At 43.4% G+C, this 20,314-nt stretch overlaps 1 protein-coding gene across 1 annotated transcript in view; it reads right to left on the bottom strand.

Annotated features, from left to right (window-relative positions):
• Positions 1-437: 437 nt before the first annotated feature.
• LOC133422260 (uncharacterized) overlaps positions 438-20,314 on the bottom strand; it is a 32,841-nt gene continuing 12,964 nt past the window's right edge. The window contains exons 6-12 of the mRNA XM_061712210.1: positions 16,859-16,955; positions 15,410-15,583; positions 14,326-14,499; positions 6,904-7,080; positions 3,757-3,933; positions 2,037-2,210; positions 438-767 (exon numbers count right to left, since the gene is read on the bottom strand). Coding sequence (XP_061568194.1) covers positions 755-767; positions 2,037-2,210; positions 3,757-3,933; positions 6,904-7,080; positions 14,326-14,499; positions 15,410-15,583; positions 16,859-16,955 — 986 coding nt within the window. The 3' untranslated portion in view covers positions 438-754. The remainder of the gene's footprint in view (positions 768-2,036; positions 2,211-3,756; positions 3,934-6,903; positions 7,081-14,325; positions 14,500-15,409; positions 15,584-16,858; positions 16,956-20,314) is intronic.

Below are 20,314 nucleotides of genomic sequence, written 5' to 3'. Positions count from 1 at the left end.
CTCTGTAGCAGCTCTTCATGTGAATAATCTCCAGGAAACTTCTCAGAGACTGTGGCTCTGTAGCAGCTCTTCATGTGAATAATCTCCAGGAAACTTCTCAGAGACTGTGGCTCTGTAGCAGCTCTTCATGGGGAATAATCTTCAGGAAACTTCTCAGAGACTGTGGCTGTGTAGCAGTTCTTGATGGAGAATAATCTTCAGGAAACTTCTCAGAGACTGTGGCTCTGTAGCAGCTCTTCATGGGGAATAATCTTCAGGAAACTTCTCAGAGACTGTGGCTCTTCTTATCTGAGAGACTTCTGAAGAGAATCAAGACCTTCCTCAGGAACATAACGGCACAGCATTGTCTTAATGCATCGGCCCTGCTCTCTATGGAGAAGAAACTTGTCATAAAAACTACAACATTTATGTACAAATAAAAAAACACTGCATGTCATTATAATGTTGCCATTGTTGATTTTATTTATTCAAATACAGAAGTGATACTTTAGTACATCATTTGCCTGCTTTTTGGTATATGTCTATTTAGGAGTTTGGTATAAACCCCCCTGGAGAAAACTACACCAGCTGCCACTGAAATACATGAATATCTGAGAAGTTTGTAAAACCAGGGAAATCAGAAACAAACTGAGCTGAAACTATGTACATCTTCATCTTCATCTTCATCACGGTCCATTCAGAGTCTGTCCACACAAACTGGTGCTGCTTCCACTCTGAGGACGATCAGGACACAACTCATCCGTCCTGGACACTCTCACAATCTCCAGCTGTACAGGGAAGAAGAAAGAAGAGAGCAGATAAAGGAGTTTTTGCAGAGATCCCTCCATCAGCTGTAGAAGAAAGAAGAGAGCAGATAAAGGAGTGTTTGCAGATATCCCTCCATCAGCTGTAGAGGAAGAAGAAAGAAGAGAGCAGATAAAGGAGTGTTTGAAGAGATCCCTCCATCAGCTGTAGAGGAAGAAGAAAGAAGAGATCAGATAATGGAGTGTTAGCAGAGATCCCTCCATCAGCTGTAGAGGAAGAAGAAAGAAGAGAGCAGATAAAGGAGTGTTTGAAGAGATCCCTCCATCAGCTGTAGAAGAAAGAAGAGAGCAGATAAAGGAGTGTTTGCAGAGATCCCCCCCATCAGCTGTAGAGGAAGAAGAAAGAAGAGAGCAGATAATGGAGTGTTAGCAGAGATCCCTCCATCAGCTGTAGAGGAAGAAGAAAGAAGAGAGCAGATAAAGGAGTGTTTGAAGAGATCCCTCCATCAGCTGTAGAGGAAGAAGAAAGAAGAGAGCAAATAAAGGAGTGTTAGCAGAGATCCCTCCATCAGCTGTAGAGGAAGAATAGAGAAGAGAGCAGATAAAGGAGTGTTAGCAGAGATCCCTCCATCAGCTGTAGAGGGAAGAAGAAAGAAGAGAGCAGATGAAGGAGTGTTTGCAGAGATCCCTCCATCAGCACATCCAGGACTTCAGAGTTCAGAGCTGCAGTGGAGCAGCTGTGTGTCTGAACATCCTGGAAGGCTGTCAGCTGGAATACTCCTTTATTTCTGGACACGTGAACACCAGCACAACACTGGTCTACAACAAACATCTGGACCCTCTGTTTGGCCGACTGCTGTCTCTGTGTTTCTGTCCAATCCTGCAGCCTGTCACCATCCTCCTCTCCCAGCTTCATGAGGAAAGCAGCTGCTGAGAAGCTGCAGCTTTACTGGAAACACTGGTCTTTATTTATCTGGCCCTCGGCAGGAGGGTCCCCCCTTATGAGCCTGGTCCTGCTCAAGGTTTCTTCCCTCCTAAAGGGGAGTTTTTCCTTGCCACTGTTTGGCTTAAGGTTTTTCTCCCACTAGGGGAGTTTTTACCTGCCATTGTTTATGTAATAACTGCTCGGGGGTCATGTTCTGGGTATGGGTCTCTGGAAAGCGTCTAGAGACAACTCTGTTGTATTAGACGCTATATAAATAAAATTGAATTGAATTGAATTGAATTTTGATACCAACTGGTTTTAGTAGAAAACTGCTGGAAGCAGCAGAACCGAGTCAAACCTCCACTGACCTGAGATCCTGCAGCTTGTAGTCTGGACTGTCCACCAGATCAGAAAGCTGCTTCACATCTGCAGCCTTCAGGTCGTTCCTGCTCAGGTACAGATGTTTCAGATGGGAGGGGTTGGACTTCAGAGCTGAGACCAGAGAAGAACAGCTGATCCCAGACAACCTGCAGTACTGCAAGCTTAATAAAAAATAAAAAATAAATTACAATTCAGCATCATCTTCATCATTATAAATGCTCCATACAGATGAGAATTAGAAAGGTGATGGACTTTATGAAGGCTGATGTTCATTTTGATCTCACACATGTGATCAAGAATCTGCGTATATTTCTCTTCAGTATTATTAGAGAAGTCTGAGTTTGTGCTGAACCAAATACTCGTGAAAATATGGAAACTAATTGATGCTCCAGGGTTTAATGTGGATTTTAATGGCAGAAACTGCTTTGGTAGACTTTGAATTCAAATATCAGTCTTTCTATGTAAATATTAAATGCAGGTAAAAGTTTAATGAAGTTGAGTTTTGATGTTAAAATTTGAACTTGGTTTACATGTAAAAACATTTCCATGTTTTTAGGGGGACATTTCTTCATCAATCTGTACATATTTGAAAGCAGCACAAATTACATAGAATAACCAGGAAAAATATTTAAAAAAATGAAATAAAAACGGATTTAATCCAGATTTAAAGTAATTAAACCTTCGTATTGTTTAGTTTTTATATATTTTAAGGATTTGCTTTTAAAAAAATGTTTTAATTTATTTATTTTAATTGTAGTTTTCAATTTGTTAATACATGAATTATTCAAGTTTAATCCACTTGTTTGTAATTTTTTTCATTTAATCAGAATTTAAATTACATATTTGGGTGTAACAAACATGACTCAGCATATATTACATAGAAAAACCAGCAACAATATTAAAACTAAAATTAAAATAAAAAAGGTTTTTTCAAACATTTTCTCTGAAAAAGTTGATTGAGTGACGACATAGTTTAACACAAAGTTTCTGATGTTCTTGTTGGATGTTTTGTTGCTGATGAAGGAAACTCATCGTCTAGACAGCAGCTTTATTTCAGTTTACTAACTTCAACACACATGGATTTATATTTAGTTTTACACACTGAAAACCATAAAAATACATTATTTGTTGCACCTTATGTCTTGATGTCACCTGGATGAAATGATCTTAACAGACATATTGAGGAATACTATTAAAAACACAGAAAAATATGTTTTTCCATGTTTAGAGTTTCATATTTGGTAAACTTGTATTTGTTGAAATCAAAGGAAGCCAACGTTGGTTCGACTGATTTCAGCCACAGTAAGAAGTTATTTAGTAAATGAGCTCTATAACTCATATATTGGACGACTACACATTCAGTCTGTCCACTATTGTCTGTCAGACTCTCTCAGTTTATTAACATCTGGATGACATTTCTGAACGTATTAGCTGTAAAGTTAATTCATGTTTGTTCAGATGTTTTTTTTCCAGGTTCAGACACATCTCTGGTTCTTCATTTGTTCCTGTCTGACACATTCACATGTTTAGTTTTATGTAAGGAATCAGAAGAGGAAGTTTAAGATGAAACTAAAGCAGAGAAGAAGAACTCAGAGCAGTCAGATGGTCAGTGTGGATCAGTAGAAGATCAGCCTGATGTCTGCAGGTTAGTGTCAACACAACTTTCACATCAGATTCATCTGAACACACAACTAAAACATGTCTGACCTCAGAGCCTCCAGTCTGCAGTCTGGACTCTCCAGAAATCCACTCAGATGTTTCACTCCTGAATCCTGCAGGTTCTTGTTCCAGGTCAGGTCCAAAAGTTTCAGATGGGAGGGGTTGGACTTCAGAGCTGAGACCAGAGAAGAACAGCTGATCTCTGACAGACCGCAGAACACCAATCTGAATAAAGAATAAAAGATAGATTACCATTCAGCATCATCATCATCATCTTCATCTTCTTCATCATCATCATCATCATCATCATCATCATCATCATCATCATCATCATCTTCATCATCATCATCATCATCAATGCTCCGTACAGATGAGAATTAGAAAGGTGATGGACTTTATGAAGGCTGATGTTCATATTGATGTCACACATGTGATCAATAGTCTGCGTATATTTCTCTTCAGTATTATTGACTTGATGATTAGAAAAAGTCTGAGTTTGTGCTGATTTCAATAAAGTCAGTGATGAGGACGACAGTCTAGACCATGTAAAGTCCATTCATGTCACGTGTTTCTGTCCCAATAACACGTCTGTTTATAAATGATGTTTTGGACGATAAAGTTTTCATTCCTAGAAGAACTTTGTGAGCAGAGAAAGAGTTCCAGGACAGGAGGACGTCTGTGTTTATTCAGCATTCATGAAAGACATCTCTTCTCCAGTGATGGATCTGGAACTGGTGCAGAAAACTTTTGTCTGATTAATACATTTGATTGATCAAGAACAGATGCACGATGGTACAAAAACGTACAAATCTGAACCCTTACAGGGAAACTAGAACCAAATACTCGTCAAAATATGGAAACTAATTGATGCTCCAGGGTTTAATGTAGTTTTTAATGGAAGAAACAGTTTTGATGGAATTTGAATTCAAATATCAGTCTTTCCATGTAAATATAAAAAAGAAGGTAAAAGTTTATTGGAGCTGAATTTTGATATAAAAATTATAACTAATAATAAGTGTTTTTTTCCCAATAATCATGAATAAATGAACAATATCATCATCTCCATGTTTTTAAGGAGACATTTCTTCATCAATCAGAACATATTTGTCTGTTTAGGAGTTTTTTCAAAAATTTTCTCTGAAAAAGTTGATTGAGTGACAACATAGTTTCAACACAAAGTTTCTGATGTTCTTGTTGGATGTTTTGTTGCTGATGAAGGAAACTCATCGTCTAGACAGCAGCTTTATTTCAGTTTACTTACTTCAACACACATGGATTTATATTTAGTTTTACACACTGAAAACCATAAAAATACATTTGTTGCACCTTATGTCTTGATGTCACCTGGATGAAATGATCTTAACAGATATATTAAAGAATAATATTAAAAACACAGAAAATTATGTTTTTCCATGTTTAGAGTTTCATTTTTGGTAAACTTGTATTTGTTGAAATTAAATTTAATGTTAGTCAAAGGAAGCCAACGTTGGTTTGACTGATTTCAGCCACAGTAAGAAGTTATTTAGTAAATGAGCTCTATAACTCATATATTGGACGACTACACATTCAGTCTGTCCACTATTGTCTGTCAGACTCTCTCAGTTTATTAATGTGGCAAGGTGCGTGCCACGGGGGCCCGACCGAAGGACGGAGAGGACACAGGAGTTTCGTTCAGACCCTTTTATTTCTCACCCAAAACGTGCAGAAACACACACAGCTCCTCAGCAGCAGCTTCCTCCTGAGTCTCTCAGTCCTCTTTATCAAGGCTGGCAGGTTGGAGAGGCTGATGGGACACACCTGTGTGATTGCTGAGTGGTTGCAGCCACTCCAACCTGCCACACACCCCCAACGCCAACCTCGAGCCGGGGTCTGTCCGGCCGAGCATACTCCCCCCCCCCGCCCCCTCGGAGCGGGAGAGGAAGCCCAGAACCCCCCGGGCCTTCCTGGTCGGGGGGTCGTCCTCGGCGTCGGCCTGACCTGCGGTCCCGTCGTGGGGGTCGTCCTCGGCGTCGGCCTGACCTGCGGTCCCGTCGTGGGGGTCGTCCCCGGCGTCGGCTCTCCCGCCGTGGAAAATGCGCTCGGGGCCGGGCCCATGGTGGCCTCGGGCCACACGGCGCGCGCACGACCGCCTCCTTCCCCTCCGCGACGCAGCCCTGCACGGGCTGCTGGTCCGGCCCCATCTCCGCCGTCGCTTGCGGCTGCGCCTCCGCAGCCGCCTTCCCAGCCAACGCCGCCTCCGCCTCCATCTCCGCCCCCGCCCCCGGAGCCGTCGCCTGGCGGCCCGCAGCTTCTGCCTCACGGCCTCCCAGCTGCGGCGCCACCAGCGCTGCCGCGGCAAACCTCAGACGGGGTGCAGGGATGGGCCGCTCCGCGGGTCCCGCCGCCTCGGGAGCCGTCGCTTGGCGGCCCGCAGCTTCTGCCTCCCGGCCTCTCAGCTGCGGCGCCGCCAGCTCCTCCCGCGTTGCTGCGGCGGCCCTCAGACGGGGTGCAGGGATGGGTCGCCCCGCGGCCACCAGGGCTTCTATCGCGGCCAGCTGCCACTCGCCCTGGTCCCGGAAGGCGGCCGCCATGCCCGCCATGGCCCGGGCGAGCGCGTCCAGGGCCCGCTCCATGCCCCCCCCTCGTCCGTCCTTCGAAGCCCCACGTTGGGCGCCAGTGTGGCAAGGTGCGTGCCACGGGGGCCCGACCGAAGGACGGAGAGGACACAGGAGTTTCGTTCAGACCCTTTTATTTCTCACCCAAAACGTGCAGAAACACACACAGCTCCTCAGCAGCAGCTTCCTCCTGAGTCTCTCAGTCCTCTTTATCAAGGCTGGCAGGTTGGAGAGGCTGATGGGACACACCTGTGTGATTGCTGAGTGGTTGCAGCCACTCCAACCTGCCACAATTAACATCTGGAGGACATTTCTGAACGTATTAGCTGTAAAGTTAATTCATGTTTGTGAAGATGTTTTATTCCAGGTTCAGACACATCTCTGGTTCTTCATTTGTTCCTGTCTGACACATTCACATGTTTAGTTTTATGTAATGAATCAGAAGAGGAAGTTTAAGATGAAACTAAAGCAGAGAAGAGGAACTCAGAGCAGTCAGATGGTCAGTGTGGATCAGTAGAAGATCAGCCTGATGTCTGCAGGTTAGTGTCAACACAACTTTCACATCAGATTCATCTGAACACACAACTAAAACATGTCTGACCTCAGATCCTCCAGTCTGCAGTCTGGACTCTCCAGAAATCCACTCAGATGTTTCACTCCTGAATCCTGCAGGTTCTTGTTCCCACTCAGGTCCAGATGTTTCAGATGGGAGGGGTTGGACTTCAGAGCTGAGCCCAGAGAAGAACAGCTGATCTCTGACAACCTGCAGCTCTCCAATCTGAATAAAGAAACAAGGAAATAAAAATCTATGGTATGGTTGTTTTTTACATCAGTCCAGCTGACATGAAGACATGTGGTTTCTGACGGAGACGTTACAACATTTATGTTCATTTACCAGCCGCTGACTGGATGTTACCTCATTTATTCATCATATCATATTCCGTCTGCTTTTTCATCAATTAACTTATGTTGATCAATTTTAATGCTCTTTCAGCAGTTTGTGAAAATTTTCCCGTCCTTCCGGAAAATCCAGTGAACTTTTTAAAGTTCTAGAAACTTCCTGCCTTTACTTTCGTGGTGCCCTCGATAATGACAATTGTTGTGGAATTTATCAAACCAGTTCAGAAGTCCGCTTTGTGGTTTTTATGAGGTTTTATTGAGCCGGCGGTGAGCACATCTACACAGGCCAGAGGTCTGGTAGAAATGCTGACCTCGAGTGAGGTTGTAATCAGATTCTTATACAACAAGGAGTTTAACAAATGCAGGAATACACGAATCAGGCAAGAGACAAAAAGTAATTTACAGTCGGATGTGAATCGGGCCAAATGTCATTATCAGACATTTGGCATGACTGACACAGACCTCCAAATCACCCCATGGGGTGCTCTCTTGATTCCTGTCTGTTTGAACCAACTTCCAGGTGTCGGGATCTGCCCGGGGGGTAGGAAGTTGAGTAGCAAGTTGGAGCTTCCTCAAAAGGTCTTGAGTCCAGTTCAAAGCCCTGCAGGAGGTAGGACTGGGGCGACCTCCCCCTGCAGGGGGCCAAGCTGTCAAAATTCTTCATCAATTCACAATTTTTTTTTTTTTTTTCTTTTTGTTGAATTACAGTGGAGTAGTGATACATATTTTGCAAGTGAACCTTAAACATGTGATCAGAAGTCAAATAACAACAAGCCAACAAAACAAATTCAAATATCAAGTAACCAACGTGTCCTAACTGTTCTTTAAAGCAATCAAAAAACTAGTTGCGACAGTTGTATGTAACGTTTTAGCAATGTCTTTCAAGTGATGCGTTATTTCTTGGACTGTGGCATTGCGGGTATAAATGTACAACATTCAGTTTTAATGACAGCACAAGTTCCCCTTGAGAAGCTAGTAAGTAGTCCAATGCAGCACGATTCCACAAGGCCATCATCCCTAGAGCAGCCATCTCCCGTGAGAGCATCGGCATGCCCCCTGTAGCGGTCCTTGCCGAATCCTCAATGGAATCGGGTAGTGGTTTTTGGCTTGTTTTAGGCTTAACAAGCGGTTCTTCAGAAGGAGAGTATGTGGAGTCACATCTCGATGCTACACCATAATTGTCTCGCTTGTGGGGGTCTGCGGGGCCTGTGCTGCTCCTCTGCTCCTCCGCTCCTCCACCAGTCGTGGAGGTCCTGGGTGTTGGAGCTGGGCTTTCTCTTTACCACAGAAAGAAGAAGGAATCGGCCGGTCTCCGGTGCATGGTCGAGGAGCTATGCTCCCGCAGTGGGACGCGTGGAACCAGGCCAGCACCCCCACCCTTGAGTGTCGGTGGTGCAGGACGTGCTGAGCCCTGGACCACCGAGGCCCTCTCCGACACAAACCCAGTCTCCGGGTTGTGGCATGGTTTGCCACTAAGAAGAGACTGGACAGCTTTTACTTTTCTGTGGATTGACTGAACAGCAGAAGTTTAGAGTACAACAGAATGATATCATGGATTCATCCATGGCATGGAAGTCCATCTTCTTCATATATACAGAACTGAATTGCTTTGTATGGTCATAGGTCTACCCATAATCCTTTCATGGGGCGTGAGTTTTGTGCTTCCTAATGGGTGTTAACAGGTGTCAACATTGTCCATTTAAGTCCAGTTTAAAATTCTCTGCACATACAAAAACATTTTCATACATGAACATTTTCATACAAGAATAATTTCATATCCCTCACATAATGTCTATTTGCAGAGCTTCAAAAAAAGTCACGGTGGGGGGAAGTGTTGATAATGTTTGCAATATTTTTATAGGATGCAAATCTTGGAGCTTATCAGTCTTTCAACACTATCTGACACATTCCCCCTTTTTCTCATCTGTGATTGCTAACTGTGATCAGCTATGCGACATGCATGCTATTTACGCGTAAAAGGATGTGGGTTTCACAACGCGGCCGTCGTTGCTGACCCACAAATTATTTACATTTTTACAACCATGGGAATGCTACAATCCGTTTTTTCCTTCACCTCAGTAGTCTTCTTGTAGGAGGGCTACATCATTAGGAGAAACCAGGTCGTTAGCGGGTATAGAAGGGCAAAGTTTTACATAGACAGGTAAGCCAAATTTGGCAGTTTCTTTTGCTGCATGGTCAGCTGAAGCATTGCCTAGTGAAACAGGGTCCATGGACTGGGTGTGGGCTTCACATTTAACAAAGCAATAGATGAAGGTAGTTGACAGGCTTGTAACAGTTCACCAATCAATTAACCACATTTATCTCCGAGGATGAAATAAATCCTTGGTTCGCCCACAATATATAAAATCTATAAAATACAATATACACAACCAAAAGCATATCTGGAATCTGTATAGATTGTAACAGTTTTACCTTTTGATCAGTATATAGTTTCATCTACTTGGGTGGAGCTGGAGCAGGAGGGCGCTTTCAACAATTAAGAATTATCACAAATTGTATAACCTGCGTATGGTATTCCATTTTTATAAGCAGAGCCGTCAGTGAGGAAAACAGGAAAAGTCAGGACGAGTGTTAAAGACAGAGGTGTCAAAAGTATTCTCATTCATTACTCAGGTAGAAGTATAGATATTAGAGTTCAAAAATACTCCTGTAGAAGTTGAAGTATCAACTCAAAATTTATTTATTTTTATTTTTCTCAAGTAAAAGTATAAAGTACTGGTTTCAAAAGTACTTAAAGTATAAAAGTAAAAGTAATATAAGCGGGGAAAAACCATTAAGACTAAAAGCCATTGAAAATGAATGCATCTTAGTATAATGCAAATATATTAAAGAACCATATATGTGCATTATTGAGCATTAACATGTGTTTCAGAGACCAGACACGTACAAACCAAATATGTTTATACTTCTCATCCAACCACAACCAAATTCACTCTATCCGGATGGCTTAATTTAACTGGATAGTTTTTTTTAAAGGCCGAAATGAAGTAGAGTAAGGCTGTTTTTAAAACGTAAGGAGTAAAAAGTAAAGATAATTGCGTGAAAATGTAAGGAGTAAAAGTAAAAACCGTCTAAAAAATAATTACTCCTGTGAAGCATACACAACCAAAAGTTCTACTTAAGTAAGGTAATGAGGTATTTGTACTTCGTTACTTGACACCTCTAGTTAGAGATTAGTTATACATGCATTCAGAGACGTTGTAGTAGGCCACAGACAGATTTCCATGCACTTACATGATGAAGTTACCATAGGCAGGATACGATTATGTAAATTGGGATGCTCTGATTTGGCTCACCCCAATGGGAGCCGATCATTGGCTGTTTCCTCTGCGCCTCCTCTCAGCGCTCAACCTGTGTAGGAAACACTTTTGAAAAAGACATTAGTATTTTCATACATTTCAGATTCTTTTTTTTGCGTTATCCAGGCCTACCCTTTGTGGAGGGCAATTAGCAAATATATATTTTGCATGTACCCTGGAGGGAATCCATCAATCTGATCTCGTGACAGACCACAATTCTCTTTTGCTGTCAAAATTGTTTTAGCATAAAGTTCCCTGGGATTATCAATTTTCCCTTTGAACTGTTAAGGCAATAAATACTGTGAAAAAAAGTCTGAGCTTGCTCTGGTGTGATTTTGGCAACAGCTGTGGGATTAAAAGGGAATTCTACAAGCATCAAGTACTTTGCGCATCAAGTACTTTACTTTTCAAATCATGTGGCAAAGTTAGTTTAACCGCTGTTTCCTCTAGCCATTTTGTTTATTAATTTAAAATCTCTTACCATTATTTGGCTCCAAATTTTGTAGGCAACAGATCTTGGATTTTTGTAAAATCCAGTCGTCATCAGAAGTGTCATCGTCATTGGATTCTTTAATCAGTTTCACCGGATAAAGGTTTTGATTTTATCATTTAACTGGTTCTCTAATTTCTTTTTCGTCTGCGTTGTGTTTTTAAATCCTTCTAGCCATCAGCTTTTTATTTTGATCAGTAAGCGAAGCTATTTGAGATTCTGCATTACGGCGTCTACCTTCATCCCTCCAAAAATCTGAGGGAGTTTGAAGTGCTTTTTAGTTATTTTAACAATATTTAATACTAACTGAGTAACAAACAAAACTAACAAATAAAACTATCGGTACCGTGATTACCATACATGTATTTAAAGAACTGAAAAACTTCACTTGACAGAGCATACAAATCATTCCTGTTGGTGCAAGAAGAGCAAGTCGATTCTTGCAGAAATGAAATATACCTCATTTTGGGAGAGCGTGTCATCCCGACTTATAAAATAAAACAGTTTCTCTACATAGAGTATGTCTATTTCTCACAAATATATCAGTGTTCCAACACTTACGGACCCCACGTCCTGCATGCATAAGAATAGTCCCCCTGGACTATCTTTTTATTGGTACTCAGACCAACCATGGCGCCATTTCTCTCTTTAATGTTACCCGAGATATTAAACCTTTTTTTAGAAGAGCGAGTCAGATTCTTAAGGCAGGAGAAGCAGAACATTCTCACAACACAATCAAATTCAAGTGTTATGAAATTGCCAGCATTCCTAAAAAACATCTCTACAATAACCTTCCCAATAACACAAAATAATAATAAAATATAACCTTCACAACCACACAGCGGACTTACCTAAATTTCAAGATAACGTCAACTTTCTCTGGCACTCCAGTTCACAGACTTTCGACAACAGCCCAGAAACAATAATTTGGGATTTTGAAAAAATGGACCCCTTACCTCTGATTAAATTTAGATAGAAGTCGCTGGTTGTGTCGTTGGTCTGGAAAAAGGAGTTCCCATCGAAAGTCTATTGTTATCCGGGTCACAGCGCCAAATTGTTGTGGAATTTATCAAACCAGTTCAGAAGTCCGCTTTGTGGTTTTTATGAGGTTTTATTGAGCCGGCGGTGAGCACATCTACACAGGCCAGAGGTCTGGTAGAAATGCTGACCTCGAGTGAGGTTGTAATCAGATTCTTATACAACAAGGAGTTTAACAAATGCAGGAATACACGAATCAGGCAAGAGACAAAAAGTAATTTACAGTCGGATGTGAATCGGGCCAAATGTCATTATCAGACATTTGGCATGACTGACACAGACCTCCAAATCACCCCATGGGGTGCTCTCTTGATTCCTGTCTGTTTGAACCAACTTCCAGGTGTCGGGATCTGCCCGGGGGGTAGGAAGTTGAGTAGCAAGTTGGAGCTTCCTCAAAAGGTCTTGAGTCCAGTTCAAAGCCCTGCAGGAGGTAGGACTGGGGCGACCTCCCCCTGCAGGGGGCCAAGCTGTCAAAATTCTTCATCACAATAAAACGTCTGAATCTGAATCTGAAAAGAGACGAGAGTTCATGTAGGAATGTTGTCCTTGAACACGTCCTCTTCTTTGTCCTCGTCTGAACGTCCTCGTCTGAACGTCTCCATCCTCGTCTGAACGTCCTCGTCTGAACGTCCTCGTCTGAACGTCTCCGTCCTCGTCTGAACGTCTCCGTCCTCGTCTGAACGTCTCTGTCCTCGTCTGAATGTCTCCGTCCTCGTCTGAACGTCTCCGTCCTCGTCTGAACGTCTCCGTCCTCGTCTGAACGTCTCCGTCCTCGTCTGAACGTCTCCGTCCTCGTCTGAATGTCTCCGTCCTCGTCTGAACGTCTCCTTCCTCGTCTGAACGTCTCCGTCCTCGTCTGAACGTCTCCGTCCTCGTCTGAACGTCTCCGTCCTCATCTGAACGTCTCCGTCCTCGTCTGAACGTCCTCGTCTGAACGTCTCCGTCCTCGTCTGAACGTCCTCGTCTGAACGTCTCCGTCCTCGTCTGAACGTCTCCGTCCTCGTCTGAACGTCTTCGTCTGAACGTCTCCGTCCTCGTCTGAACGTCCTCGTCTGAACGTCTCCGTCCTCGTCTGAACGTCTCCGTCCTCGTCTGAACGTCTCCGTCCTCGTCTGAACGTCTCCGTCTGAACGTCTCCGTCCTCGTCTGAACGTCTCCGTCCTCGACTGAACGTCTCCGTCCTCGTCTGAACGTCTCCCGTCCTCGTCTGAACGTCTCCGTCCTCGTCTGAACGTCTCTGTCCTCGACTGAACGTCCTCGTCTGAACGTCTCCGTCCTCGTCTGAACGTCTCCGTCCTCGACTGAACGTCTCCGTCCTCGTCTGAACGTCTCCGTCCTCGACTGAACGTCTCCGTCCTCGACTGAACGTCTCCGTCCTCGTCTGAACGTCTCCGTCCTCGTCTGAACGTCTCCGTCCTCGTCTGAACGTCTCCGTCCTCGTCTGAACGTCTCCGTCCTCGTCTGAACGTCTCTGTCCTCGACTGAACGTCTCCGTCCTCGTCTGAACATCTCCGTCCTCGTCTGAACGTCTCTGTCCTCGTCTGAACGTCTCTGTCCTCGTCTGAACGTCTCTGTCCTCGACTGAACGTCTCCGTCCTCGTCTGAACGTCTCTGTCCTCGACTGAACGTCTCCGTCCTCGTCTGAACGTCCTCGTCTGAACGTCTCCGTCCTCGTCTGAACGTCTCTGTCCTCGTCTAGTTTTCTCTGAAAAAGTTGATTGAGTGACGACATAGTTTCCACACAAAGTTTCTGATGTTCTTGTTGGATGTTTTGTTGCTGATGAAAAATATGTTTAGAGTTTCATTTTTGGTAAACTTGTATTTGTTAATGTGAAATTTAATGTTAGTCAAAGGAAGCCAATGTTGGTTTGACTGATTTCAGCCACAGTAAGACGTTATTTAGTAAATGAGCTCTATAACTCATATATTGGACGACTACACATTCAGTCTGTCCACTATTAAGTTTATTAACATCTGGATGACATTTCTGAACGTATTAGCTGTAAAGTTAATTCTTGTTGGTGAAGATGTTTTATTCCAGGTTCAGACACATCTCTGGTTCTTCATTTGTTCCTGTCTGACACATTCACATGTTTAGTTTTATGTAATGAATCAGAAGAGGAAGTTTAAGATGAAACTAAAGCAGAGAAGAAGAACTCAGAGCAGTCAGATGGTCAGTGTGGATCAGCAGAAGATCAGCCTGATGTCTGCAGGTTAGTGTCAACACAACTTTCACATCAGATTCATCTGCACACACAACTAAAACATGTCTGACCCCAGATCCTCCAGTCTGCAGTCTGGACTCTCCAGAAATCCACACAGATGTTTCACTCCTGAAACATTCAGGTAGTTCAGACTCAGGTCCAGATTTTTCAGATGGGAGGGGTTGGACTCCAGAGCTGAGACCAGAGAAGAACAGCTGATCCCTGACAACCTGCAGCTCTTCAATCTGAATAAAGAAACAAGAAAATCAGTCAGTCAGTAGCTCGGCTAAGCGTGGGTTGTGTATACGTGCTAAAATAACTCGGATTAGGACGCTTTATCTGGCACCAAAAGCTCGATCTCAAGAGCTGCAGTTTGGTTCATCTACAGCCCGGCTAAGGTGTATACATTTAAAAATTCGATATAGGTCGGATTAAGACAACAAACTGTCTGAAACTCAGGGGAGGAAAACACAGCAGAAAGCAGCAAAGATACGTGTGATCAGGGAGCAGGTGAGCCGTCATGAAGCTGACATGTAAAGGTCACATACAGCAGCTTCAACCTCTGGATGAAGTTCTCTGGAGTTTCAGGAAGGGAGGAGAGCTGATCCAGCTGATCCAGCTGATCCAGCTGTTCCAGCTGATACTGATCCAGCTGTTCCAGCTGCTCCAGCTGATCCAGCTGATCCAGCTGTTCCAGCTGTTCCTATCCAGCTGTTCCAGCTGTTCCTGATCCAGCTGTTCCTGATCCAGCTGATCCAGCTGTTCCAGCTGTTCCAGCTGATAAAGCTGTTCCTGATCCAGCTGTTCCAGCTGATCCAGCTGTTCCAGCTGTTGAAACTACTGATGGAAGATCTCACACAAGCCCAGAAATGTCTTTTAGAAAATCACATTTGAGCTGATTCATCTTCATGTCTGATCTAAACTGGTTTCTCTTCCTGTTTACAACCCGAGAAGAGTTAGAATAAAAAACTTACTAAAACATAGTAAAATAAGCTGATTATTCTGAGGGGTTTTAAATTAATTCTTCAGATGTTCAATCAGAACATTTAAAAAAGAAGCTAAATAAGACAGATTTTTGATGTTTTTTTTTAATGTTTGTGATTAGAGTTATTTTGTTACAACTGGATAAATGTGTAAACGTCTCCATGAACTGACCTCAGAGTCTCCAGTCTACAGTTTGGACTCTTCAGTCCACCAGACAGAATCTTCACTCCTGAATCCTCCAGGCGGCTCTTACTCAGGTCCAGTTCTGTCAGACGGGAGGGGTCGGACTTCAGACTGGACGCAATGACTTTACAGTGAGACTTTGAGAGTTCACATTCAATTAATCTGTGATGAGAAAATATGATGTCAGTTCTAATAAAATCAAAACAAAACAAAACAGACAGACGTCTCATCATTTCAACTCCTTCCCTGGCTCCCTCTTATCAGCCCCAACACAGTCTCCAGGTTGGAGCCACGAAGGCCAAAGCCCTCACCTGGATGAACCGTGCCGGGATCCCCCCCCCCACACCCACCTGCAAGTCTTCATCATGATGTCATGTTTGTTATGATTACGTTGCTTTTCTGTGCTGAGGTGTTTTTTGCATCTTCACACTGCACAGATGCCTTTTTTCCCTCCTCCATCCCAGTGTCATCCTCTTTTGGAAAAATTACACCTTATAACAACTATGGTGCCAACGGTGTTAACCAAGGGCTTTCTACTTGGGATCACCCGACAGGACAGAGGACACAGGGTTTCTTGCTGGAAACATTTTATTCACCCAGACACACGTGCCAGCACCTTCAGCAGCTCTCCTTCCTCCCAGCAGAGACCCATTGCTGGTGAGAAGACACTTTTTATGTAGCCAGGCAGGGCCACTCAGCTGATTGGGCACACCTGAGCCCAATCAGCTGAGTGGCTGCTCCTCCACCCTGCCACATTCTCATTTTAGCGACAAAAACTATATTAAAGGAAATAAACTGTTAATCTACATAGACTGATTGTGTTATTGATTTCAATTCAATTCAATTTTATTTATATAGCGTCTAATACAACAGAGTTGTCTCTAGACGCTTTCCAGAGACCCATACCCAGAACATGACCCCCGAGCAATTATTACATAAACAATGGCAGGTAAAAACTCCCCTAGTGGGAGAAAAACCGTAAGCCAAACAGTGGCAAGGAAAATTCCCCTTTAGGAGGAAGAAACCTTGAGCAGGACCAGGCTCGTAAGGGGGGACCCTCCTGCCGAGGGCCAGACTGGTGGGTCAGGGACGGCAACAGCACAGCAGGCAGGTGGAAGCAGCAACGGGATGACCAGGGGTGGGGACCGCAGGCCAGCACGCAGCTCCCGAAGCTCCGGCCCAATCATCAAGTCCCAGGTTGGGGTGCAGGGTCGGGGAAAGGTTGAAAAGGGGCAGGGCCAGGGAGAGGAGTCTTGACGGACGAACCTTCTCCCCCGCCCAAAAGGGGCCGTTACCCTGCCCCTCTCACTCCCACACTGCAGGATCCGGTGTTTTGCATTCAGAGATGCTCTTAGCCACCGGCAGAGGATGCTGCACCAAGAAAAAAAGAAAAAAAAAAAAAAAAAAAGAAAAAAAATTGATCACATCAGGACTCACCGAACTTCTCTGCGGTCCTTCATAGCAGAGATCAGTTTCTGTTTAACCCCTTCTGTTGAGTCGTGCTCCTCCATGCCCAAGTCAACCAGAACCTTCTCTGAAAATATCAATAACAACAATAAAAACACTAATGAAACTGCCGAAAAATGAATTATATTATGACTGTTGGGACGTATTAAACTAAAGTGTGACCTGTAATTAACATGAGAAGTGTCTTCAATCTTTAACCAGTCAGTCTGAATGTTTAAAGGGTTAAAAGTGCTGACTGCTGTTTGGTGTCATGGTGTTCAAACGCTGAACATGGAGCAGACATTTCATATATATACTGTATATTCACACACAAGTAAATCCATATGTATGATTAAGCCTTAAGTCAATGCCAAATGTATTGATCTTGACGATGTCCCGTCTTCTTGCAGCAGATTGACGGCACAGATTAGACTCGTTTCAGAATTGCAACCACAGAAACAAAAACACCAACTGAGGAAGACGGTTCAGACACAGAGATGGTTTTAGAAATGATGGGGAGAAAAGAATTGCTCATTTCTCAAAACTCATTACAGACAATAAAAACAATTCTAAATTTCTTTTCTCCACCTTCGATCTTTTAACCAATGTACATTTTAAGAAATCCTCACAACCACCAACAGACAATCTTTGTGAGGATTTTGCAGACCACTTTGGAAGTAAAATTGACAACATTAGGTCCAGTCTTTTACCACATCAAAATGTCATTTTTAACACATCTGGACAGTTGCTTTTATCCGAGGAAACACTGGAGAGTTTTGCCCTGGTTGATGCGAGGACCCTTGGTCGAGTTTTCTCCCAGGCAAACCCAACAACCTGCCTTTTAGATCCTATTCCCACATCACTTTTAAAGATATTTTATGAATTCTTTGAGGAACATATTTTAAATATAGTAAATTACTCTCTTCAGACGGGTGTCTTCCCTGCTGCCTTTAAAATGGCGGTGGTGAAGCCCCTTCTGAAGAAGAGCAATTTAGATCACAGCATTTTTTTATAACTACAGACCTGTATCCAACTTATCCTTTTTAAGTAAGATTTTAGAAAAGCTGGTTTTTAACCAAGTAAATTATTTTTTAATAAGAAACCATATTTTAGAGAAATTTCAGTCTGGCTTTAGGATGAACCACAGCACCGAGACAGCCCTTTTAAAGATTTTAAATGACATCAGGTGCAATTTAGATAACCGCAAACTGACAGTCTTGGTTCTACTGGATCTTAGTGCCGCCTTCGATACAGTAGACCATCACATTTTATTAAACAGACTGAAGCACCTGGTCGGCCTCTCTGGTACTGTTCTTAACTGGTTCCGCTCCTATCTCACAGATCGATCTTTCTTTGTAAGTTTGGATACATGTTCCTCCAGAATGCATGAAATTAAGTGTGGGGTCCCCCAAGGGTCAATTTTAGCTCCGCTCCTTTTTAACCTTTACATGCTTCCCTTGGGGGACGTCATCAGGAGACACGGCATCAGCTTCCACAGTTACGCTGACGACACACAGCTGTACATCGCCGTGTCTCCTGACGACACACAGCTGTACATCGCCGTGTCTCCTGACGACACACAGCTGTACATCGCCGTGTCTCCTGATGACACACAGCTGTACATGGCCGTGTCTCCTGATGACACTGGGCCACTTGATGCCCTTTTAAAACTGTATTTTAGATATTAAGTCATGGATGGCAGATAATTTCCTACAGCTCAACCAGGACAAAACAGAGGTTTTAGTTATTGGTCCTGAAGGCCAGAGAGAGAAACTTTTACCAAAACTACAAGATTTTAAACCTTCGCAATGTGTAAAGAACCTGGGTGTTATTTTTGACTCTGAGCTCACTTTTATTCCACACATAAAGAATATTACGAAGATAGGTTTTTACCATCTTAAGAACATAGCCAGAGTCCGCCCATTTCTCTCTCAGGCCAGCACGGAGGTGCTGATGCATGCTTTTATCTCTAGTCGTTTAGATTATTGTAATGCCCTGCTCTCTGGTATTCCTAAAAAGAGTATTAAGAACCTACAACTACTACAGAATTCAGCTGCTCGTGTGCTGACGAGGACCAGAGGGCGGGAGCACATTACACCTGTTTTAAAATCGCTGCATTGGCTCCCCGTCCGCTTCAGGATTGATTTTAAGGTTCTTTTACTGGTTTTTAAGTGTCTTAACGGTCTTGGGCCATCTTATTTATCTGATCTGCTTTTACCGTATCAACCCTCACGGACCCTGAGGTCCTCTGGCACCGGCCTTTTAACCATTCCCCGAACCGGGACCAAAACCCACGGTGAGGCTGCATTCAGCCATTACGGCCCTTATCTATGGAACAGCCTGCCAGAGAACCTCAGGGCCGCAGAGAACGTTGATATTTTTAAAAGGAGGCTCAAGACACATCTTTTTAGCTTGGCTTTTATCTGATCTCATTTACCTAGTCTTTTCATCTATTGTGTTTATTTATTTAGCTCTTTTATTATCTTTAAACCTTTAATCCATTTTTAATGACTTTTATTCTATTTTATGTTATTTATTATTCATCTTAAGTTTTGTATAGATTTCTCTAAAATTTTACACTTTTAGGCATTTTTTACTTTCTTTTAATCTTTTAGTTTTAGCTCCAGTGTTTCCTCAGGGGGGTCGTCCACACTGGGAGGTGTGCCTGCTCTGCCCATGGGGGTGTCGTCATGGGGGTCCCTCAGACCTGGGTAGCTGGGGGGGGGCTCCACCTTCTGTGTGGGGTCTGCCCTGGTCTGTCCGGGTTGGGGGGGTCTCTGTGGCGATGCTCCTTGTGGTCGTGGCCGGTGGAGCCTCTCGGTGTGGACGGCCACCCATAGGTAGTGTTTCCTCACCTGGATCGTTAGTGCTAAGCCATGTCACCAGTCCACTTACTGTGTGTGTGTGTGTGTGTGTGTGTGTGTGTGTGTGTGTGTGTGTGTGTGTGTGTGTGTGTGTGGGCGTGTGAGTGTGTGCACATGTGTATGAGTGTGAGTGAGTGTGTGTGTACGCGTGGGGGGTGGGGTCGTATGGGATGTTTTAAATTGTGTTTTTGATTGTTATTTCATTCTGCATGTAAAGCACCATGTGTTGCATTTATATTGTATGATTTGGTGCTACAGTGGGGAGTATTTGATACACTGCCGATTTTGCAGGTTTTCCCACTTGAAAAGCATGTAGAAGTATGTAATTTTTATCATAGGTAATCTTCAACTGTGACTGACAGAATCTAAAAAAAAATCCAGAAAATCACATTGTATGATTTTTAAGTAATTAATTTGTATTTTATTGCATGACATAAGTATTTGATCACCTGTCAACCAGTAAGACTTCCGGCTCTCACAGACCTGTTAGTTCTTCTTTAAGAAGCCCTCCTGTTCTCCACTCATTACCTGTATTAACTGCACCTGTTTGAACTTTTTACCTGTATAAAAGACACCTGTCCAC

This window comes from Cololabis saira, chromosome 21 (assembly GCF_033807715.1).
Source record: "Cololabis saira isolate AMF1-May2022 chromosome 21, fColSai1.1, whole genome shotgun sequence".
Taxonomy (NCBI): Eukaryota; Metazoa; Chordata; class Actinopteri; order Beloniformes; family Belonidae; genus Cololabis; species Cololabis saira.
The sequence above is the reverse complement of the archived record's forward strand: the minus strand, read 5'-3'. Positions and strand labels throughout refer to the sequence as shown.